The 23,676-nt window shown below is 44.7% G+C and overlaps 2 protein-coding genes and 1 non-coding gene across 5 annotated transcripts in view; all 3 read left to right on the plus strand.

Annotated features, from left to right (window-relative positions):
* Window positions 1-8,544, plus strand: part of gemin5 (gem (nuclear organelle) associated protein 5) — a 14,678-nt gene extending 6,134 nt beyond the window's left edge. Inside the window, exons 10-28 of one of the 2 annotated variants that reach the window (XM_034550835.1) lie at window positions 25-107; window positions 1,184-1,320; window positions 1,564-1,637; window positions 1,749-1,930; window positions 2,813-2,952; window positions 3,204-3,375; window positions 3,494-3,727; window positions 3,817-3,873; window positions 3,973-4,098; window positions 4,237-4,332; window positions 4,573-4,710; window positions 5,318-5,465; window positions 5,727-5,846; window positions 5,935-6,145; window positions 6,353-6,619; window positions 6,758-6,920; window positions 7,239-7,746; window positions 7,848-7,935; window positions 8,302-8,544. In XM_034550835.1, the coding sequence (XP_034406726.1) occupies window positions 25-107; window positions 1,184-1,320; window positions 1,564-1,637; window positions 1,749-1,930; window positions 2,813-2,952; window positions 3,204-3,375; window positions 3,494-3,727; window positions 3,817-3,873; window positions 3,973-4,098; window positions 4,237-4,332; window positions 4,573-4,710; window positions 5,318-5,465; window positions 5,727-5,846; window positions 5,935-6,145; window positions 6,353-6,619; window positions 6,758-6,920; window positions 7,239-7,746; window positions 7,848-7,935; window positions 8,302-8,466 (3,109 nt within the window). In that variant the 3' untranslated portion in view covers window positions 8,467-8,544. The remainder of the gene's footprint in view (window positions 1-24; window positions 108-1,183; window positions 1,321-1,563; window positions 1,638-1,748; window positions 1,931-2,812; window positions 2,953-3,203; window positions 3,376-3,493; window positions 3,728-3,816; window positions 3,874-3,972; window positions 4,099-4,236; window positions 4,333-4,572; window positions 4,711-5,317; window positions 5,466-5,726; window positions 5,847-5,934; window positions 6,146-6,352; window positions 6,620-6,757; window positions 6,921-7,238; window positions 7,747-7,847; window positions 7,936-8,301) is intronic. The other variant, XM_034550836.1, reaches the window with a different exon arrangement.
* A 2,081-nt stretch (window positions 8,545-10,625) lies between these two features.
* trnad-guc lies at window positions 10,626-10,697 on the plus strand. The gene has a single exon. It is a non-coding gene; the product is annotated as a tRNA-Asp (tRNA).
* Window positions 10,698-17,206: 6,509 nt separating this feature from the next.
* Window positions 17,207-21,585, plus strand: ponzr2 (plac8 onzin related protein 2). 2 transcript variants are annotated; one of them, XM_034551127.1, is made up of 4 exons: window positions 17,207-17,778; window positions 18,172-18,285; window positions 20,269-20,423; window positions 21,355-21,585. In XM_034551127.1, exons 2-4 carry the CDS (start codon window positions 18,180-18,182, stop codon window positions 21,475-21,477), a joined length of 384 nt encoding a protein of 127 aa, XP_034407018.1. In that variant the 5' UTR covers window positions 17,207-17,778; window positions 18,172-18,179; the 3' UTR covers window positions 21,478-21,585. The 2 variants fall into 2 exon arrangements, with proteins under 2 accessions (XP_034407018.1, XP_034407017.1); XM_034551126.1 differs by lacking the exon at window positions 17,207-17,778 and adding an exon at window positions 17,794-17,920.
* Window positions 21,586-23,676: the final 2,091 nt, after the last annotated feature.

A 23,676-nucleotide genomic window follows, 5' to 3' on the forward strand; every position in this document is an offset into this window, starting at 1 on the left:
TTGTTCTGCTTCGTCTCCTCCAAGGCCTCCTCAGATATCGAGCTCCTATCACAAAAAGACGGTGTACACACTGGCCTGGGGACCCCCGGTCCCCCCGATGTCGTTTGGTAAGCTACTAATGAACTCCCGGCAACTTTCTCTCCAAATGCTCCGACCCAGCTAAAAAAGACAAAAGCAGACGAGTCAGCGGAAAAAGCCCAATCATCTCCGCGCGCCCTTTTTGTAATTGACTCCGTAATCGAGTGAGCCGAGAAAACACTTCACAGCTCGCCCCCACCCCCCCCCTCGGTCGCTCAGGGCGAAATCTAGACCTGGGAAGCTAATTTCGCCAGCTGTCGGCAGATGACGTTTTGATTACCACATCAGTCGCTCGGCTCGGTTGCCCCGCCAACAATCTGCGGAAAGCTCCTAAACGACCAAAAAAGGAGCCACCTACTGGTTTCACCTCGACACCGGCTCGGTGTGATCTCATTGGTTCAGATCTTTGGGGTGACAGCCGGGTCCAGCTGCTTCCTCCCTCTCTGGATACGTCTGCCGTCACAGTCCTTTTCTTTCTTTCTTTCTTTCTTTCTTTTAATATATTGTAGTGTCACGGGCTGTCGCTAGGACAGGCTAGCCTGGGGCGGTGCAAAGAGAGAGATGAACACAGGCACGTCCGAGGGTATTTAACAAAAGTCCAGGTTTATTTCCCATCCCACCAGCAAGGTAACATCCAAAAACAACAAAGTATCAAAAAAAAGGTTCCAGTTAGATAACACAAAACATCCCGGAGGAGAAAGTGGTTAATTAACCAAACAAAAACTCAATCCTGGTGAATCCAGGCTACGAGGTCCTCTCCCTTGTTGTCCTCTTCCAGGTGCTCGTGGGTTCACCTTCCGCTCTCCTTTCTCCTTCCCAGGTGCTCTCCCTTAAGTCTCCCAGCCCTGCCTCAATCAGGTGCCTTAAGCAGCTGCAGCTGGGCGAGCGGTGAGGCAGGCTGGGAGATGTAGTTTTTGCACTGGTGGCCACTCTGTAGCGCCCCTCTACTACCTGTCCCCTTGTGATGCCACAATATATATTAATATTTTCCTGCACGGTGCCCAGAGTATATATTTTTTTAACTTTTACCGACTGAAACACATTGAGTGTTCACGTCATTAGCTCTCTTTTTATTTATAAAACTGTTTTTGCGCGGGGTGTTCAGGTGCCGCAGGAGGAAAGCCGTTCCACAGCCTGTACAGCTGCGCCGGCGAAGGCATCATCCTGCAGCACGACCCGTCCAAGCTGAACGGAGAGGCCTCGGACATCGACAAGCTGATCCGGGACACCAACAACATCAAGGTGGGTGGGGGAGTGTCATTCTCTGGGCCATGTGACCCCCGCGGCCTGCTTTCCAAGTGGTTTAACGTCGTGCCGAAACGGCACACGGCAGATTATTAGACGCTCTCATTTAATACCGTCAATCCCGTGAGAAGTTCACAGACTTTAAATGAGCAGAATACCAATTTATTTCATGTCGGTCTCCTGAATGTAAACGGAGGGGATTTGAGTCTTTTACGAAGAGGAGCTCTGCTTTCCCAACAGCACAAGCTGTCTCCGCACACCGACCTCAGCTGGAAGCCAGACGGGAAAGTGGTCGCCATCGGCAACGAGGACGGGTAAGTGACATTTTTGTCTTGTTCCTTTTTTTAAATTCCCTTTTTTTGAAAGATCTTGTGATCCCCCCCCTTTCCCTTTCTTTCCGTCTGACCACGTGCTCTCTGCGGCAGGTGCGTTGAAGTGTACGAGGCCCCCAGTCTGCGGCTGCTGTGCAGCATCCAGCAGCACCACAAGATCATCAACGCGTTGCGGTGGCACCCCGACCTCGACTCCCCGCCAGAGCTGCGCTGCCTCCTGGCGTCGGGCTCCAGCAACGCCACCGTCTACGTGCACGACCTCCGCTCCGTCATCGGTGGGAGGCCGCCCTCGAACACATTGTATTGTCCTGTCCGCACTATTTGTGTGTGTGTATATGCGTGGGGGGGGGAGCGCGTGCTTTTTCTCCCTGAAGCTAACATCACATCTCGGATATAGGTAGTGTAAGATTCGTGTTCAAAGCTCCGGGTCCCGTGGCCGCAGGAAATTCAGGATTCGAGTTAAAGTTTAACAATATTTAATGGCAAAGATAATACTCATGTAGCGTTCACGATCGTGGGGCCAGAAAGGAGGAACTCTCCACAGACGGAGTGCAGCTCCCAGGGAGCCACAGACCGGGGCTGTCTCGAGTCTCCAGACCAGTAGAACCATGTCTCCCCAGAACAAATGCTCGGTCGTTAGTATGGTCATGCAAATGAATTCACACCTAAAGATTAGTTCCATTGGTCAGTTCAAAGGATGCAGCAATTCTGTTCGCTACGCCAATTTAGTAAACAGGCGAGGTCAAAGCTCACTTTTCCGGTCAAGGACAGGAAGTTCCCCTTCACAATAAAACCCTATTATCCTGCCTTCCGAATAAAAGCAACACATTAGGTTTCAATCGGCATCCATTTTAACTATTGTCTAAACAATAAAACATTCATTCATTCTCATGCATCATACAGTTAATAATTACATTTGTCATTAAAACAGAATAATAAAACAGTGATCCTCTCTTATGTTTCATAATACATTAAAACAGAATATTCCTCATAATATCCCAAATTAATTATCATACCTTTCTTTATGTATTAATTTAAAACATAAACTTCTTTTATCTACATGTGCAAATATATATAAAATCCACTACAACCTAACAGTAGCATTATAAAAGCTCTAGCAGGTACTGACGTTTGTGTTCTTCCCCTTCCGGGCACAGAGAACCCCCCAGAAGTCCCCGCGGTGTTGACGGAGCCGTACCGCAGGCTGTGCGGTCACACATCTAAAATCACCGGCATGGCCTGGAGTCCACACCACGAAGCCCGGCTGGTCACCGTCTCATACGATGGCACGGCCCAGGTCAGTACCAGGCCAGCAGCACGGGGGTCGACGACCCTGTTGTGATGTTCCTGTCGGAGTTCATCTGAATCAACCCCAAAACTGTAGTGCAGTTTGAATATGGGTTTCTTGGTTTTTTTTGGGGGGGTTTAAACAAGCTTTCCACTTTTTAAATATTGTAAATCAGTGTGCTTTGTAGACTTTCCTCCTTTCTGATTTACCCACTTTGAGCTCGTAAATATAATTCAGGGTTATGCTGTTTTGCTGTTCAGGTGTGGGACGTGCTGCAGGAGGCGGCCGTCTCCAACTACCGGGGCCATGTTGGTTATCTGCTGTGCGTGGACTGGTCGCCCGTCGACCCGGATGTGATCTGGACCGGCGGGAAGGACTTCACCCTGCAGGAGTGGAGAGTCTCCAAACAAGAGTTTACAAAGCCACCTAAAGGTGAACGCCGGTCTCGAAACGCACCCAGAACCACGTGCCTCAGCGCAAGACAGAAGGTTCTCTTTATTCTGCCTTTTTGGTGCAACGTTCACATGCTCCCCTCCCTCGCACCCCTCAGGGAAAAAGATGGTCGACCTGAAGGAGAAGATGAAGACCAATTCCAAGCAGAAGAAGAAGAACAAGAAGGCGCCGGGGGGCGGAGGAGCGGCGGCGCCAGCGGCGAACGGCGAGCATGTCGCGGGTGGAGGGAAGGCGTTGACGGGGCAGGAGCTGTCGGGTGAAGATGAGGAGGATGAGGTCCGCTCAACGAACAGCCCTGTGCCTCCGTCGGGTGAGAGAGGAGCTGTTACAGGTTTTTTGAAAAAAAAAAAAAAAACCAAGCATAAGGTTGTTGGGACTTTTTAGGCGTATAGCGAACGTCATTCTGAATTTGTGTTTCAGCCACTTTTGAGTTGCAAAGAAAATCTTTCACTGCCATGAAAAGCAAAGACAAACCAGGTACGCACTTTAAATCGTTAAAATGTATGTATGTAAATTGTATTCTTAAAATTTTTTGTAACTGCAAGGGTGTCTCTCTGTGCGTGCGTGTGTCTCCAGACCTAAACCTGCTGAAGAAGAAGAAGCCTCGCTCCATGCTGCCCATCAGCACCTCCATGGACCATCGGCCCAAAGAGGATCTGCTGCAGGACTGCGTCACGCTGGCCTCCGTCAGACATGACACCGGTAAAACCCCGTCCGCTGCGTTCAGTTTGTCGGTGATTCCAGTCCAGAAAGAGACGGTTTAGAGCGTGTATTAACTGGACTGTGTGTGTGTGTGTGTGTGTGTGTGTGTGTGTGTGTGTGTGTGTGTGTGTTTTCCAGCTCCTCCTGCAAGGTGCGTCCCAGGCCAAGGAGAGCATATCCACCTGGGCCTCTTCTCTGACAGACAGGCTCTGTATCGCATGTTTGAGGCAGAAGGTGTGTGTTTTTTTTTTATTCAGCCTGAAGAATTATTCTGATGCATGTCCACTCTTTTTTTTTTATTTCTTTTTTTTTAAATGTCCTTCATGGATTTATTTTCTTTCTTAAACACTTCATCCGCTCCTGACACGAGTCAAAGTGCTAAATCTGTGTTTGTGTCAGAAGTCGGCGCACTAGAAATCCTAAGATGTCCGATGTCGTGTCACTGAAGTCGCCCGTGTGTCTCTCGTTCTCCAGAGGAGGGTCACGTGGAGGCGGGCCACTACGACTCGGTCGTGTACCTGCGGCTGTGGAGCGGAGACCTGGAGGGGGCGCTGCAGCTCGCCGTGGAGAAAGGGGAGCTCAGTGACCACCTGCTCTCCATCGCCCCCATGGGTCTGTTCATTTGACATTTGATCCGGAGCTTCAGTGTTATTTAAGAAAAGCGCCTCAGACGTGCACCAGAGGCTTGTTACTCAGAGAACACGTACAATCAGGATTCAGGTGTTTATATGGAAGCCCACTGCAACCAGTAGCAGTCCTGAAAATACAGAATGATGAGAGACTTACTGAAACTAGGCTTAACCAACTGGCACATTTTTAAGGTGAAAATTCAGACTTACTAAATGAATATATCCTTTGTTATGTAGCAAGTTTAACTGACCAAATGGCATCTCAGCTTATTTCCGAACTATTTTTTTAATTTTTTATTATTTATCTGATATCCTAATATTTATTTACTACAATTTGCTGAGCTCCACTGATTCCATCTTCAGTGGCCTGTACGTGACATCCAGTCGGAGTCCCTTTTACACGATCGTGTTATTTGCTTCCTGTTGTCAAACAGAGAACACTTGGCCGTGTAAGCCCGAAGGAATCGAACGTAGACTCGTGAGTCGTATGATGAGGACGTGGCGTTGCAGCAATGTTCACAGCTGATGAAATGCAACGAGTATTGCCCGCGATATCCGTAAGCCTCCTCATGTTGCGTCTCCTCCTCCAGCCGGGTTCGAGGTGTGGAGCCGCACGGTGGAGGCCTTCGTCAAGCAGCTGTGTCTGCAGGAGCAGTACCTGAAGGCAGCGTCCCACCTGCTGTCGCTCAACAAGCTGTACGAGGCCGTCGGCCTGCTGCGCTCTCACAAGCTCTACAGGTTCACTTTCTTCATCTTTTAGTTTTTAATGGATAATATCTGATTAATTGCTTCTTTCTGCAATATTCTTTCGGTTATGAACTTTAAACTTTTTTTGCACTATTTGTTGTGCTTCAAAAGGGATTTTCTATTTCAACTTTGTATTGTTGACACGGCTCTCTCTGGTTTTCGGTGCCTTCTTGCGGTGATGTTTGTTTAGATGCTAATAGGTGTGCGTGTGCGTGTGTGTGTGTGTGTGTGTGTGTGTGTGTGTGACGGCAGGGAGGCCATAGCTCTGGTCAAAGCCAGGCTGCCAGCCGACGAGCCCGTCCTGAAGGAGCTGTACACCAGCTGGGCCGCCACGCTGGAGAAGGACGGCCATTTCTCTGCGGCCGCTAAATGGTGAGAACTGGAACACTGTGATGCTGTTGCCTCCCCCGCACCGGGGTTTGATATGAATAGTTTGAAACATGTCCACGTCGTCCATCAGTTACCTGGCTGCTGGGGCCAGCTTCGACGCCGCGAAGGTCATCGCCAGGAAGAATGACGTCCCCTCGCTGAGGACAGCGGCCAGTCTCGCGAGGATCTCGGGAGAGGACGCTCTGGCTCGGTCGCTGGCGCTGAGGTGCGCTAAGGACCTGGTCGCCGCTGAGGACTGGATCACAGCCCAGGATGTCCTGAGCTCACAGGAGAGCCTGCTGGTCAGTGGCGAAAAGATCTTGGAACGCACAAAAACCTTTCCTGCAACACCAATAATTAATCATTTCTTTATTTCTCCATTTTGAGAAGGAAACGTCACTATTTAGGAACATAACATGCAACCTGAGACCAGTCCAAAAGCTTGGGATTCACAAAAAGACATGAAATAGGCAGGCTTGAAGATGAAGAATTGTTTCACCCTCCTGCAGGTTCACAGGCTGCATTTCTGCGTCGCTGAGCTGATGACTGCGATGCCGGCGGCCTCTCGAGCCGCACCTCAGCTCTGCGCCTCCGGTGCCCCGTGGGCGTCGCCCGGCGAGCATCGCGTCAGCCTCCAGGACCGAGTGAGAGACGCGTGGGAGGCGCGGTTTGGCGTTTCCCAAAGTTCCGCGGGACACCGCAGCGCCGGCGCCCTTCTGCAGGAGCTGAAGTCCGCCGAGAGTCCAACACCCACCGCCAACATTCCTCTCGGACAGGTACGGGGGTCGTGCAATTGATTTCACACGTCATGTTTTCGCTGATTCGAAAGGTAATGAAGTAACTTTCCAACCGTTTCCCTTCATCTTGCTGCCGCTCTGTGTTTGTTGGGTCTCGTGTCTCACTCGTGTCCTCAGGTTCAGCTTTATTCGTCCCTACATCTGACCCGGGCCGTGCTAAGCTGGTTATTGGGCGATGACGGTCAGCTGATAAAGGAGCTGTGGCAGGCGGTGGCCTGGCTCAGAGACGCCGGACACTTCCGCGTCTCCGCAGAGCTCTGCAGGCGGCTGTTCCCAGACGGTACAACAACATTATTTTATTCTTCCAGAGAGATATATTTTCATACTGGCATTTAAGTGGACAGTATTCAAATGTGAATGTATTTCAAGTCATCAAGCCTCAAGATTCAATCTGAATTAAAAACAACTATTTTGGTGCATATGGCGCCACCCTGATGTGACTGATCGCATCATAATTTAGATCCCAGAATTAAAATTGTACCCACAAATGCAGTACAAGTAGCATGCACTTGTGATGGCTATCAATCGAGAGATGTCTTCATAATTTGTGTGTGCTGTCGTCTATAGTTGAGTTCTCTTTCGCTCTCTTTTCTTTCAGGTGACGTCAGTGTTTGTTCCAGGAAACACTCCAAAGTGCTTCATCACGCAGAAGAGGAACCTCAAGCCGCTGCTAAGAGTCTGCAGGCGTTCGTCCATTACCACCGTCTGTACGAACACTGGTGGAGCAACTCCATCCAGATCCAGAGCGGCGTCCCCCTCCCAGCAGCCGGCCCCGGAGACGAGGCGCAGGGTGAAGCGTTGAACGGAGACGCGTCCGTAGAGGGCGTCAGCCCGGCGAGTTGTGAGAAGCTGGACTTTGACGCTTCCGCCCTTCTGTCTGAGCGCCACGCCGCCTGTCAGGCCGCTCAGAGGTCGGTGGGCGAGATCCAGGAGCGGCTGGCAGCCATGGTGCTGAAGCACAGCCGAGCCCAGGGAGGGCAGCTCGACCCCGGAGAGAACGAGGCGGATGCGCAGAGCTCCGCCTCCGGAGAGAACAAGGCGGACGCGCAGAGCTCCGCCTCCGGAGAGCCCTTGGACAGCCAGGGGTCCGCTGATGCCGGGCAACGGTGAGGGCTCCGTCGTCATTAGTTATTATTGATGATGATGACTCATTCGTTGAGCTGTCATCCTGCTTCAATTAAGCGTCTGTATTTTCTTTGTCCCTCAGCCCCGAGGACCCGGAGACGCTGCTCTCTCTGTCCGCCAAGATGTCAGAACACCAGAAGCGGCTGATGGACCTACCCGACACGATCAAGGTACACGTCTCAACACAACACTATCAGGATGAGGTTTGAGGAGGGAGATGGGGCAAGCCCCCCCCCGTGTTTTCCACCGAAATGATATTTTTGCAACGCATACTTTTTTTTCACCTCCGATATCTTGTTTGCCAGATATTTGTGGATGAGAGTGACCGAGTCCTCACTCGGTTTTAGTTCCTCAAATCACCAGGACCGTAATACTCAAACTAACCAGGAAGAGTTTAATTTGCACTTGCACTAAGCTCCCTACGGATTTAAGTTTGTTAGTTTTGAGGGGATAAAGCTTAAAGAAGTGCTAACGCGCGTACAGATCCCACCTCGCCATCGCTGCCAGTGAACGATTCCCTCTCCGTGTCCTCTCAGATGTACCCTCACCCGGACGTTGTGGAGTGCTGCCTGGTTCTGCTGCACCTCAGGAGGTCTTCTCCGTCCGTGTTGGAGACGCTCCGACAGAAGGCCAAAGATCTGCTCCGCCAATACGGAACGGATGCCTCGGCCTTCAAAGCCTCCCAGCAGTTCCTCCCCTGAGTCCGGCGGCGGCGGACTGAGAGAAGCACTTCCACTGTACAGCTTTTTGTTGAATGAATAAATGTTTAAATACGAGAATGCTGTTCAAATATCCTAATTTCTTTGTCTTTTTATGACGTGCTCTGACATTGATTAACTTTTTTATAACTTACTAATGTTACTTTTTATTGTAACCATTTTATTTATGTTTTTTATTCTTTATACTCCAACAACAACATTGACATGTTTAATAACATACTATACTCGGCTGTCTTATGATGTACAGTATTAACCTCTTTTTTATTACATACGAGACTGTTTTTATGACTTTTTACAAATACCATACAATGACTTTCATGTAATACAGCACTATAACTTTTATGACGCTCTATACAATGACCTTATTGGATAAAGTTAAGAGAGCATTTTGGACATAAATGAATGTAAACTGAAACTTGACTGGTTGGCGGGGTCATACGACCATGAGGCGCTCGTTCTAGTTTAGACAAGAAGAGAAGCACGTAACATATTATGTAGAATCTGGACTCGTCATTGATAAATATAGTAACTTTACAAGATGGTCTCCTTGTAGCCCTAAGTGGAGCGGCACGATTTGCACACAATTGATGGAGAATGGACCTGACGGTGTCAACTTTTGTTTAATTATGAGCAGAAGGGAATCAGATTGTGTTACATCTATGTTGTTGTCCGTGTGGTTTTTACATACAAGTGATATTTTATGCTCATTTGGACATTATCACTGAGATAAAGATGAAATAGTTCAGTGTCAAATATATCATTCAATCGGGGGAAAAAACATGAGTAACAAAAATGTATAAAACAAATTTCAAGTACATCTTAATTATCGAATGATAAATATTTTATCACGAGGCCCCCCTAGTATAGTGGTAGGAGAAACACTGATTATGTATTACATCACATGGGAATCCCCATTTATGTAATACGAGTTGTATGAATCAGTGAACAAAAATACTGTGTCACGTGAAGACGATGAACATGAATGCCGTTCACCTCCCTGCCTGAGGGGGGTGCTGTTACATTATTTCTGTGATTTGCTCCATTGCAGGTGATTGAACTGAGGGTTGGACACTTGTTTTCGTTGGTTTACTTTGTGTATGTGCTAGGTAAGTGAGGCTATTTGTAAAGATTGTTTTTCGGGCTTGTTGTTTATTGTTTTGGGCCAAGCTAACTATAACAACACATACACATTGTGGACTGTACCGCAGCATTGGTCCTTAATTGGGAGGTGGGGAGAAAGGGAGGCCCGTGGTCGTGCTGTGCTCAGGTGTCCCCCGAGGCCGGGCGTAGCACAGACGGCTAATGCTGTCATAAGAGGAGGAGATACCAAATATACGGGACATAAAATAACCCATTTATTAAAATAAGTAACGGGGGGGGGGGGTCTGTCCCAATACATTACTTCTTTAAAGCACCTCTCATCTCAGAAAACAAAAGTAACAGAAAAATAATGCGACGTGTGAAAGCCATACAACAAAGTAACGTATTTGTATTTATCTAACTCAGACTGCTGAAAACTATTAACTATTTAACTTTCTGAACTTCTATTTGAGGTTCTAATATTTTACTAGTATGTATTCTCACGCCACTTTCTACTTCTACCCTACATCTGACAGGGATGTATTGCACTTCTGTTGCTTTTATTCCCTGGAGCTGTCAGCAACACACTATCATTCTCCAAACTTAAGCTCGAACTAATTTAAAAGGCTGTAATTTAAAAGGCTAAATCTAAAATAAGTTTATTTTCCTGAATCCCTAAATCTAGTGTTGCATTTTGTCCGCATTTAGATTTTCATTTGATACAATGAGTTTGTATTGTACAAACTGGACTGGAGTTACAAAAGAAACTCCAGTCCAGCGAATGCAAAGCCATGTTTTATTTCACAATGTTGGTGGGTTCGATTCCCGAGACACACCGTGGCATAATCTTACATTTAATGTTGCCCATCTCTATCATGGTTTGACAGAGTGACCGGTTGAAAGATATTATGAAACAAGTTTTGCTATGAAGAAATCATAGATAATGCTGATGATGGCTACAATTACTCAAAATAGTACTCCCGACAGGAATAGCTGTATAAAGGGACATGTCCGAGCTGCACACTGATTGGATGGATGGAATCACGTGGATTCCAATCCCTTCCTCGTTAGTATAGTGGACAGTATCTCCGCCTGTCACGCGGAAGACCGGGGTTCGATTCCCCGACGGGGAGTAACATTTTTTTTTTTCCACGGTGTTGTTGTTTTTTTACACACAGTTGATAAAGGTTAAGGTGCAAGTACCACCGAGAAAATCCTAAACCTTAACACGGACGGATAAACGAGGCAAAGTTGTTTTGGAGATGGCAGCTGCAGACCTGAATGATCTCAGCCTGCAGAGGATCAATCTGCTTCAATAGGGGCTTGATTCCCCGACGTAGAGTGATTATTATTTTCTATTGTCACAAGGTTTCTTCTCTTTTTCTCCTCGTTAAGGTTTTTTTAGGGGGGGTTAGTTTTTTTTTCCTGTGCCGATTTGAGGTCCCGTGACAGAGGATGTTGTATGTGTACAGATTGTAAAGCCCTCTGAGGCCAATTTGTAATTGTGATTTTGGAGGCTATACAAAGTAAATTGATTTGATTTGAATGCAGTTGTAATATATAGTATATTAACTCGAAATTTATTTTAATTCATGTTACTTCATTCTTTTTTTCATTAATTATCAGTAGGGGTGGCAGAGCCATAACCACAGTAGTTTTGTTCAGTAAAATTGCATCTCAGATATGTTAATGTGTTTAAAAAAAAAAGACATGTAGAAAACACGTTTGTTTCAAATTCAGAAGTAAGTAAGTTAGGGGAACATGGTGCTCTTTCTGTAAGCCCTATTTGGGCTGCTTCTCTTCTCATTGGTGCCATAAAGAATGACGCCACTTAACATGACCGGAATAGACCTAACTTTTTACTGAACAGTAAAGTAGTGCCTAAATATCTTTGTGCATGACAGGGCCAGACAACAACAAAAAAACACTTTTTATAGTTTCCGTATTGATTTTACTGCATGTTTAGCCTGCAGAACCACAGTTATATTTGTACATATGTGTGCATATTTATGAAAAATCCTTTTAATCACATGTTCACAAGTCAAAAGTCCTTAATTCAACACAAGGTTTAAATAAAGTCTACAGATTCTGTATTACTCTTATCAGAATCAAGAATTAATTTTGTTCACTGTACCTTTTTTTTTAATTCATTGTCCTTTCTGGTCTACATCTCAGCAATGACCGGTAGAATCGGGGCCTTGAACCTCCTGCACTGTCTGAATGTGGTGCCACAGCCGGACACAACGACACGAAGGCTCGTCTGCCTGTCTGCCGAGAATGAACCTTCAGTCCGTTTTGCTCCATCTTGAACGCTCCCGGGTTCCTTCAGGCCAATCTCGGCACGTTGTGGAGCCGGATTTCCGTCTGACCTCGAGACAGATGGTTGACGCGAGGAGTCGAAATAGGAAACTTGCCATCCTTTCTTCTTCCCCTCCTCCGTCCATCCTCTGCGGACGAGCCGGGCCGCGGTGAGGACGGAGTCCGTCTGGCCGTGCAGCTTCCCCAGCGGGCCTGAGAGGAGAGGCCCCGACACGAACGACGTCCCAGTGGGCACGGGCTCTGGCTTACTGCAGCCCTCCATCCCCCTGATGTCCAGAGTCTCAGGAACGCCTGCAGGTACTGAAGCACCTGCAAATCACGTCAGTCATCTGATTAAACACGTTAAATCAGATGACTGAGAAAATGTGTTCCCAACATGGGGGTCGAAGTGCCCTCAAAGTATCACAAATACCATTTTGGGACAAAAGGTTAATTTTATTATACTTATTTGAAATATTTACTTCTTTTACGATAAGTTTGATCTCTCGAGTCGTCAATCTCTTTAAAAAAAAAACTAACTCTTATGAGCCGAGGTCATAGACAACCTGTGATGAGAGGTGATTTGCAAGTAGTGCTTCATTTTTTTAAATGGCCACAAGCCCAAAAAGTGAAGAAAACCATGAACACGAAGAAAGGCTTTTTTTAGAGCTGGAAGATGCTAAAAACATCCTTCAGTTGGTATTAATTCGTTGGGACATTAATGCTGCGACCGAGACCAAGTCCCTGTCATTTCATCAGTTCTCCACTAGGTGGAGGCAGAGGTCCGATGAAAGTGTGTGACGGGGAGAACCAATAGGGTCGGTGTCAGAGCACCAATTCCTGACTCGTTAACTATTTTTCTCCTTTTCGTGTGTTTTTAGTCGCGTTTCAATTATGTAAATAGACCGACCGAGCGAAACCAACCTGCTGGTGCTGAAGCGGTCGATGCAGACGTGCGGACAAGACTCAAATGTGTCCAAACCCTTCAGTTGTGTCGGCCAGACGGAGGATGTGCCGGCTGGCTCCGGGCTGCAGACGTGCTGGAAGACGGATATTTAAATTCTAGTTGAGATCCCAACGTATGCAAACTACTCTCATCGGCCTGCGATCTTTTCAAATTTGATGGAATGGCACAACCATAAAAAAAAAAAATTTTTTAAAAAGGAATCCAAAAATTGGTGAAAACATCATAAATGATTGAGCAAAGAGACGAAATAAGGTCATGCACAACACATCTGGTGTTTTTCTAGACAGCGTTGAAGATTTTTCCAACCTTTTTAAGCTACTTAAAGAGAAATAAAAACAAGGTGGCTGAAGGTTTCATGTCATTCAAGTCAAAGCAACCTTTTGTTGAAGCTGTTTTAAATCTCACCATCAACAACTCAGCCAAGCGAAGTATGTGCAACTTGCCCGGTAAGTTGTATTTTACTTTCACGTAATAATAACCAAATGTCCAACAAACTCTGTCTTCTTCAGGTATCGTATCTGCACATGGAAACAGTTCTCTAAAAGCATGTGGCAACCATGCAAACAGCCCCCTCATCGACATTTTTTCCATCCCTATAAAAATATTCACATCCATTGTCACACAGCTGTAGATTTGTGTAATACCAGATTTCAGTAGGAGATCCTCGTTTATGTCATCTCTTCTTTCCTCTCGGGGCAGACTGAGTACTCACTGCTCTCTCTGTCTAATACCCCCCCCCCCCTCCCCTCTCTCTATTTAAGTGAGCTCTACTGGTGCAAAGTTCAGTTTTAAATATATTTTTGTGGATATTGGTAATGAAGTGCAAATCTTAAAAAAAGTAACAGTGCAACAGTGAAATATTTAATTTGTGTTTGTTTAATGAATGCCAGACTGTTTGCATTTTGATTCACCAAATGTATAGAAAAGTGGAAAAAGCAAGTCCCACCTCCCTGAGTCAATTCTCAAGCTTTTTCTTGGTCAATCTGCAGATTCTTAGTAGTTATGTAGATGCGTCTGCTCAAAAGTGAGTTGCAGCTGTTCATCTTTTCGTCCACGGCATCCTTTAGCAACGAGAACGTCTTCTTGGTCACATTTAGAGACTATAGCTGACGAATTTAGCAGCTAAAGAGACAGATATTTCGTTCTCGGGAGTTGGTGGAGACCAAAACCGAGTTTCAAAGCGAGTGAATATTGGACTACATCTGGTGGCCAGAAACACCATTTTAAATCAGCGTTGCTTACGTCTACTTGATATGTTTTACAATATATATATCCGTGTTTACATGTTGCTCTGCCCCATCGTGGCAACAATAAAACGTGCTGGTTCAAGCCAAAATGCAGCACAATTTAAATGTTGACATGTATATTCTATTATAGTTGACAGGTATATAAGATTAATTAATTAAGCGAGTGCTTTGTACGGAAACATGAAACCATTTAAATGCTCAAGTCGGCATGCGAGCATATTGTGTGAAGACAAATTAAATGTGTTGTGTGAGTGAAAACGTTCCCTTATTATTTAATAAGCAGCGCATTTAGAAGACAGGGTTGCTGCATGCGTTATTACTTTAAATGAATCTTGCGATCTTCCTGCTTTTTCTGCACTCATCTGGCCTATCCCAACATTTTTTGGCCTTTTGGACAAAAGATCCAGATTCTATTGACTGTGGAGGGACTGTGACCTTCAAGGCTGCTGCTCTGCCGTCTGTTTGCTCTGTTCAGACATTCGCTCTCTGGGCTTCACCCCCCCGGGTTCAGCCGGTTTATCTGCTGTGGACAAAGCGGGGGGGAGGGGGCGGGGGCACCGCGGTGCGTCTGTAGATTGACCAAATATTCAACCATCAGATGTCATCGCCCCAATGTGTGGTTTACACATAGGACATCATGCGGGGAACCCTTGTAAAAGAATTTGAGAGAAGTTTGTCACGTTCACTAATTTTCTTGTAGTTAAAAGTTCTCATTTTGGCACAAAAGAAACATCTTGATAGTCTCCCATTTTAGTCATGGACCACGTTGTTTGAGCAAAACATGCCACGTCAAACAATTCCCTAATGTTAAGCCCTCTATGACACACCCCGCAGCTTTAAGTTCTTCTTTTTACTCTTATGGGGTCTAACTTTTTTTAATTTTTTTAAAACTTTTTTAAATATGCTTCATAATTATCAAATATATTTTAAAATGACAGCTGAAAACACATGTATTTAATTGCATTACATTTTATTTTTTATTTTATTTTAATTAAATTATTATTTATTATTATTACTTGTATTGTGTTTATTGTTACAGCTACACATTCTCTAAATTGTAATATTCTGACTGGTCTTTGTTTTTAACTCTTTAGCATCCATCTATATGCCCTTGTTTGAATCTATTGCATTATTATTATGATTACTATTATTAATAAGAATCTTCACAATGTGTATACTAAGACACAATAATAATAATATTTTCCAAAAAAGAGTGTTTTTATTGTCTTTTATCAACTGCGCTGTATTATTTTTGTTTCAAATGTTTGCAGCAGCCTGTTGTATGAATAATAATAATAATAATAATAATAAGCAAGAGCACGAGGTTGTTGAAATCCTAACTGAGCTTGAGTATTCAAACAATTTAATGATTTCACTAAATCGTGTGACCGTCAACCTCCAAAAGCGACTGTTCACGTGTTGACTGGCGGCTCCTCATCCATTAATGGAGCTCTCTAGATAAAACGTGTCCAGAGGGGACGAGTGAGAGTTGTGTCATCGTGGCTGGTCGGTTCACTGCCTCACGGGAGCCATCGATCTGGGTCAAAGGGAATGGGAACGCTGCACAGTACAAACTCTTACTGCCAACAAGTCCCTGGATAATTCATTTATACAAATTTAAGATCAATCTCAATCAATCACCCCTCTGTAAACCTTAGTATTAATCCGCCGCTGAAAATAATCCCCATCAAAAACACCATTTACTCCAGTTTAGATGATGTTTGCTGTTTTAGGAAATTACTGAGCCTTTTTACTAATTCATCTTCAAAAAGTATTGGAAGACGTGTTTTCTTTTTCTTTTTCTTTCGTCTGATTTGTTGGCAAGAAAATCAAACGTGGCATTTTATTCAAATGGGGGTAAAAAGAAGACAATGAGCTCAACGAGTCTTACCTCATAACATTCTGAAAGCCTTTTTTGTTTTTGTTTATCTTTGCAGATCATAATCATTTAGATTGCTGACATTGCTTGAATTTTTCCTGTGACGTTAACTTTCGACGGCTACTTATTTTGTCTAAACCGGTGTTTGCACCGGAGGAGCCGGGTTCAGGAAGTAATAATAATAATAATAATAATAATGAACAATGCTTTTAAGTCATCGCCTCTGTGTGTGGTTCAATATACACATCAGATCTCACATTTTAATGCTTTAATGGAAGAAGAATTAAGTTGTTTTGTTTAGTTTTTAGTCGTTACTGCAAACACGACGCATAAAAATGGCTGCCGCTGTGACCATCCTGCTACATTGATTTTGCATGGGAATGTCCTATTCCATTCATACTGCCACAATGCTCCCATAATATGATGTCGAGCATGTAATCACGGAGGCATTCGGCTCTCTTTGTCAGCTGAGCAGGAATGCAAAAGGTCATCTACGGAGATGTGCTTTAAGTATTAAGGCAGCTATCTGTCATCTTTACAGCCTCTAAATGACGATTGGTGAGCAAAGTAATTAACCGTCAACAAAGTCACCAGCGTTCCTCAGCTGTCGATCTGAAATGAAATGCCCGTCTGTGCTTTTCCATCTTCATGCTGCTGCTTTGTTCAGTTGACTACAGCCGGTGTCTTCTGGAGGGTGCTGTGCAGCCGCAGCCTTTGCTGTAGTTTGTGGCTTGCAGTCGCCGTTGTGCCTCATTGAAATTTGATTTTTCTTTTTATAAACGTAATTGTTACAGGATGGGAGGGGTTGATTTCATTTCTGCAAATTCCCGCCCGGACTTTTCTAAAAGGAGAACAAAACGGGTTACGTAGGTCCCAAAACCACATGCTGCGTCACTTCCGCCGCTCCAATTATTCACATTAACGGCGAAAATGAAAGAGACATTTTCATGAACCAAAAGTTCTCCGTGAAGCTTTTGAGTTTAAGAGACGGTTCCCTAACCAGATGAAAGACAAGAGTAGTTTGACGTCTTTATACCCGGTGTATAATCTCTTATGCAGGTCAGGTTGTGTGCTTGGGCGTACCCGGGCAGGAAGAGGGGGAGGGGGGGGGGGGGGGGATTTTGACTCCCGAAACCCGAAACCTTAACCAAGTCATTTTTAATTGAATAAACTTCACCAAACCTGATGGAGGTTAGAAAACGCCTGAATGATTCGCTTCACCGTCTGTGATGAGCGTCATTTTGGAGTCGGGTTGAAACCATAGAAGTAGGAACGTCAAAACTCAGACATTCAGCTACAACACTGGGATTAAGTAAAAATCCCCAAATCAAGATGGCGACCGCCTAAATTCCAAAAACACTACAGGTGGCTCCCAAGTCTTCCTTCACAGAGTCCGCAGAACTACATGGCGTGTTAAGATCCCATCGCCTCAGCGTCATGCCCGCACCGTCGAGATAACAAGAAAGCGTCTTTAAAAACCACGTGCCGGCAGGTGAGTGACGATAATATCTCCAGATAGAGGTCACATGGTAATATGGGCCCTCGGTGAGCCGGGTTTAAGCATTCTTACATTGCTCTTTTTTCTTTTGATAAACAGGAAGTTTAAATCCAGAACTGCTGACGTGTGTACCCGTGTCACGGCCCAACCCGCCGATAATAGCCAAAGGGATGTTGGAGGAGGGCAGGACGGACTGGTCCGGCCAGTTTGTTCTCTCAGGTCTTCTGTTGTCTGCTGGCATCTCTGAATAGACTGAGGAATGACAGCAGATAGCAGCCGGAACAGGACGTCTAAATTAGAGCTCCCTCAGCACGCAAACACACAGGTGAGACATGAACTGTGCTTTTGATATTACACAACAAACGGATCTATACACGTATTTTCTTGTATTGGTCTTAACCTGTCTCCTATTTGTGTCATTGGGATTTCCTTTTTTAAGTTTTTCTTTTTTTCTTGTATGTCCGTAGGTCGGTCTAATTGCGTTCTATTTATGTCAACGTTTTACTTTTAGTTTTTTTGTCAAGAGGCACAAACGGCGGTCTCCGGGACTCGAGTCTCGTGGTAGTTTGAGCCTCCCACCTTGTGTGGACGATCTCGCTCTTTATACGACGACTACAAAAACACATTTGATATTTGAGTGATTTCTTTTGTTTGTTTCAACGTGAAAGTGACATCAGTGAACTCTACATCCTGGTTTCCTCCTTCTAATTTTTTTTAGAAGCCGTCATGACTTCCAAGATGGTCATCAGGCAGCCGCAGCCGGTGATGGACGCCCAAGAGTCCGATGAGTGGGGATCAGAAATATGTGACTGCTTTCAAGACGTGCCCGAGTGTGAGTTTCATCATCACACTGATGCATTGGTTTATGAAATCATATTCATCGTTCATCGCTTTCATTAACTTTATTTGGACATTGTTTGCTCGCGGTCAGGGGAACTCTTTTGTGTTTTTATTGTAAACACAAAAACATGATTATTGACAATATCTCTCTCAATATTATGCAGGATATTACGTTTATATTTTAGTCTCTATGAGGCCATGGTGTTAGTATCACTTCTTACACACTTCATATGTGCACCTTATTTGTATCTTACAACTTTGTGGTTGTAATGTACTTTCTTGTTCTATTTTCTATTTATTTAATTACCTTACACATATTGCTTTTTTATTCTGTTTTGCATTGGTGCCACCGTGCCAGTATTACATATTTTAAACTTAATAATTGTTATTATTGCTTATATGTGTGTGTTCTTTTTCATTTTTTTTCATTTTGTTATTCTTCTGTTGCAATCTTTGAGCACAAGAATTTCCTTCGACATCAATAAAGTTCTAGCTTATTTTATCTTAATTTATTAAATGCACCGTTTTTATATTTAGTGGTTCACTTGCCGATTCAATCTAATCTTATTTGTGAATTTGAACGCCAGAGAAACTCCAAAAGGATACGGACTCAAATCCATGTTGACCATCATAGAAACAAATCTGATGTCCGATCTCTTCCTTGTGTCTAGATTTCTATCTCCAAACAATGCTCGTCTGTCCGCGTGTTCACGTTCCTCCTCTCTGTTCACGTTCCTCCTCTGTGTTCACGTTCCTCCTCTGTGTTCACGTTCCTCCTCTTTGTTCCCGTTCCTCCACTCTGTTCACCTTCCTCCTCTCTGTTCACGTTCCTCCTCTGTGTTCACGTTCCTCCTCTGTGTTCACGTTCCTCCTCTCTGTTCACGTTCCTCCTCTCTGTTCACGTTTCTCCTCTCTGTTCCCGTTCCTCCTCTGTGTTCACGTTCCTCCTCTCTGTTCACGTTCCTCCTCTCTGTTCCCGTTCCTCCTCTGTGTTCACGTTCATCCTCTCTGTTCACCTTCCTCCTCTCTGTTCACGTTTCTCCTCTCTGTTCACGTTCCCCCTCTCTGTTCACGTTTCTCCTCTCTGTTCACGTTCCTCCTCTGTGTTCACGTTCCTCCTCTCTGTTCACGTTCCTCCTCTGCTTTCACGTTCCTCCTGTCCTCTCTGTTCACGTTCCTCCTCTATGTTCACGTTCCTCTTCTCTGTTCACGTTCCTCCTCTCTCTTCACGTTCCTCCTTTATGTTCACGTTCCTCCTCTCTCTTCACGTTCCTCCTCTATGTTCACGTTCCTCCTCTCCTCTCTGTTCACGTTCCTCCTCTCTGTTCACGTTCCTCTTCTCTGTTCACGTTCCTCTACTCTGTTCACTTTCCTCCTCTCCTCTCCTCTCACGTTTCTCCTCTTCTCTCTGTTCACCTTCCTCCTCTCTGTTCACGTTCCTCTTCTCTGTTCACATTCCTCTTCTCTTTTCACGTTCCTCTACTCTGTTCACGTTCCTCCTCTCCTCTCCTCTCACGTTTCTCCTCTTCTCTCTGTTCACCTTCCTCTTCTATGTTCACGTTCCTCTTCTCTGTTCACGTTCCTCCTCTCTGTTCACGTTCCTCCTCTCCTCTCTGTTCACGTTCCTCCTCTCTGTTCCCGTTCCTCCTCTGTGTTCACGTTCCTCCTCTGTGTTCACGTTCCTCTTCTCTGTTCACGTTCCTCCTCTGTGTTCACGTTCCTCCTCTGTGTTCACGTTCCTCTTCTCTGTTCACGTTCCTCCTCTCTGTTCACGTTCCTCCTCTCCTCTCTGTTCACGTTCCTCCTCTGTGTTCACGTTCCTCCTCTGTGTTCACGTTCCTCCTCTCTGTTCACGTTCCTCCTCTCCTCTCGGTTCACGCTCCTCCTCTCCTCTCTGTTCACGTTCCTCCTCTGTGTTCACGTTCCTCCTCTGTGTTCACGTTCCTCTTCTCTGTTCACGTTCCTCCCGTTTCAGGTTGTTTCGCTTTCTGGTGCTGCCCCTGCTTCGCCTGTATGACCACCAAGAGGTACGGCCAGTGCCTCTGCCTCCCCTTGCTGGACACCTTCGGTTTCATCCCTCCCATCAACATGTCCATGAGGGTCTCCATGCGGCAGCGCTACGGCATCAAAGTAGGGCCACACTTCTCTGTTGTTGTTGTTGTTGTTGTTGTTGTTGTTGTTGTTGTTGTTGTTGCGAGCTGGCAGAACAGTTCGAGCCCTGTGGGTTGACCTTGAAACCCCACCTGTCCCCAATCTGTAATTTCATGGAAACCAAAAGGGAGACAAAATGTCACCCACTAAACTTTGAAAATACATCCGTCCTCTATAATATATAACTCGCATAACAAGACCGAAGCTCAGGAAGTGTGAAAGTATCCGGCGTTACCAGCACTGATATTGATTTATTTCACAATTCCCATATGCTTAAGAGAAGAAGAGCATGTTGAATGTGTTACGTTACCAACATGATGACAGGGGTCACCCACCCGCCGTGTGTTGGGCTTTGAAAACATGTGTTTTCTAAACTGCCACCATAATGTAATGTAACATAAGGTTCACAAGCAAAACTATTTAAATAGACTTGAAATGTCATATAATTGTTTATTGTACAAGGTGACAGTGTTGGGAAACTTGGACCATCAGAACTAGAACCTTGGAACCTTGAAAGCATAACAAGAAATGTGTATTTACCACCACAAACCGAGTAGGAATTAATATGTTGTGAATGTCAATTCAGAAAAGGTTTGTCATGGAAAAAACCCAACCCAATTCATATGCAATATAGACTTTTTTTGGGTTCCTACATATACTTATTTTCCTTTTTTCAAATATGAAACATTTCCCGCGCTTCAAACCTTGGCCTCATAGTTTTCTTCTTCCTGAGACAACATGAAGAAATTAATTTTGAGGATAAGAATGACTGAACTGAGGGAGGAAAATATAATTTTTTTAGTAATTTAAACCAGTGGGTCGTATGTCGGGCTGTTTAAAATCCACCTCCGTAGATCAGATTATTCACCTTTTTTGATGTTGACCAGACCTCATTGTGTTCTTCCTGCAGGACACCATGTGCAAGGACTGCCTGTACGCCACCTTTTGTGCTCCCTGCAGCTGGTGCCAGATGTCCAGAGAGATGAGCAAAAGAAAAATCCCCATCATTCTGATCAGCTCAAAGAACACATGACCTCTCCGCTCTCTCGCCGTTACAACCAGGGCTGTCGCATATTTCAATCCACGGCAACCTGCTTTATCTGTAACAAGTTATATAATACAGTCAAGACTGAAGAGAGAATAATGATGAAAAACAACAACCAAAAGATGGAATGTAAAGTATGTAATACTAATTTATTGAGGTTAGCTTGGATGGTAAACCTCATAATAGAGAATGGCATCATGAAAAGAAATCGCTGCAAGAATATGACCCGAGTCTTTCCCTTTCTATTTTCATTCCGAGAAGGAAATCCTGGTTAAATAGTAACTGTCCTCTGACTTGTAGTCAGCTGTTCTTGAAGTACATTGATGCATTCCCGTGATTGGGATTGAGTATAAAAGTCTGTTTAACAATTTAAAATGTAATTTTCTCTTTACTTTTGTTTCCTTTTCACAGCCCACAGCATTGCTTTTATTATCGGGCAGGCTACTTTGTAGATGTTGTAAAAGCTTGTATTGCTCATTGTCATTATTATTATTATTAATAACCGGCAACGGGTACAATTCATCAAAAGTGCATTTAGGTATTTAATATAAATCTCATCTTAAATCATCACATAGAAAGTGCAGCATTACTAGTTTTAGTTTTGCATTATTTACAGCATTTATTTTCATTTTAAATATCTTTTGGCTAATTTGCTAATGTCACCATTTAATAAGTGTACTTTCACTAATTAATTATTGATTGTAAATAATTCAGTTCAATAATGTGTTCTTATTTCTTTGTACGTCCATGCAGCACTTTATTTGGGGAAAGTAATAAAAAAAGAAAGAACTGAATATGAATAATTAACAAATGTACAACACACAAAAGGGCATACATGTACAGAAAGCCACCCAGAAAGGGTTTTCTTTGGGAGTTGTTCCTGATCCGATGTGAGGTCCTGGGGCAGGGATGTCGTATGTGTACAGAATGTAAAGCCCTCTGAGGTAGATTTGAATTGAATTGAACCTTTTAACTTGAATTATCTTCAGTTCACTTCAAATCCTAATGCAAAGCCCAACACGGCCGCTAGAGGGAGCCATACAATGAGCCGGTTGAGGCCATGTGGGGTCACAGTGCATCGCACCAACAATTCAGATTCAGATTCAACTTTATTGTCATTGCACAGAGTACAAGTACTGAGGCAACGAAATGTTGGTTAGCATCCGACCAGCAGTACAAAGAGAGCAGTATAGTCACAAACAAAGTGCAATGCAGATATAGTATACAGTGGATATGTATATATATAAACAGAATGTATATACAGTAAAGTGAAGGTGCAAGTGTCTATATGTAAACATTAAGGTGCAAGTGTGATGTGCGGAGAGGTTGGGGATGATGGAGGGTGGATAGGGGATGTCAACGTGGTGCAGAGTTGAGGGTGTTGACCGCTGAGGGGAAGAAACTTCCTGAGCCTGCTAAACGGAGGTTCCTGTAGCGCCTCCCAGAGGGAATGAGGGCAATCAGGCTGTGGCTGGGGTGTGAGGGGTCCCTGACGATGCTGCGTGAGGTGGATGGACTCAATGTCAGGGAGTTAAGTTCCGGTGATGCGTTGGGCAGTTTTAACCACCCTATGCAAGTAGTTTGCGGTCTGAAGCAGAGCAGTTCCCATACCAAACTGCGATGCAGTTAGTAAGGATGCTCTCGATGGTGCAGCCGTAGAAGTTCACCAGGATCTGAGGAGACGTGTGGATCTTCTTCAGTCTCCTCAGCAAGAAGAGACGCTGGTGTGCCTTCTGGACCAGGGTTGAGGTGTTGAGGGTCCAAGAGAGGTCCTCGGAGATGTGGACACCTAGAAACCTGAAGCTGGAGACACGCTCAACCTCCGTTCCCTTGATGTGGATGGGGGGGCGCGTGTGTGCAGCGTTCGCTCTTTCTGAAGTCCACAATTCAATTCAGTTTATTTTGTATAGCCCAATATCACAAATTACAAATTTGCCTCAGAGGGCTTTACAATCTGTACACATACGACATCCCTGTCCCAGGACCTCACATCGGATCAGGAAAAACTTTGACAGGGAAAAAAGGGAAGAAACCTTCAGGAGAGCAACAGAGGAGGATCCCTCTCCCCGGATGGACAGAAGCAATAGATGTCATGAGTACAGAATGAACAGCATTACAAAGTCATAACATTACATGAATATGACAATGTATGAATGGAACTCCAATCCATGAAACAGAAGGAGGTAA

Source organism: Cyclopterus lumpus, chromosome 14 (assembly GCF_009769545.1).
Source record: "Cyclopterus lumpus isolate fCycLum1 chromosome 14, fCycLum1.pri, whole genome shotgun sequence".
Lineage (NCBI taxonomy): Eukaryota > Metazoa > Chordata > Actinopteri > Perciformes > Cyclopteridae > Cyclopterus > Cyclopterus lumpus.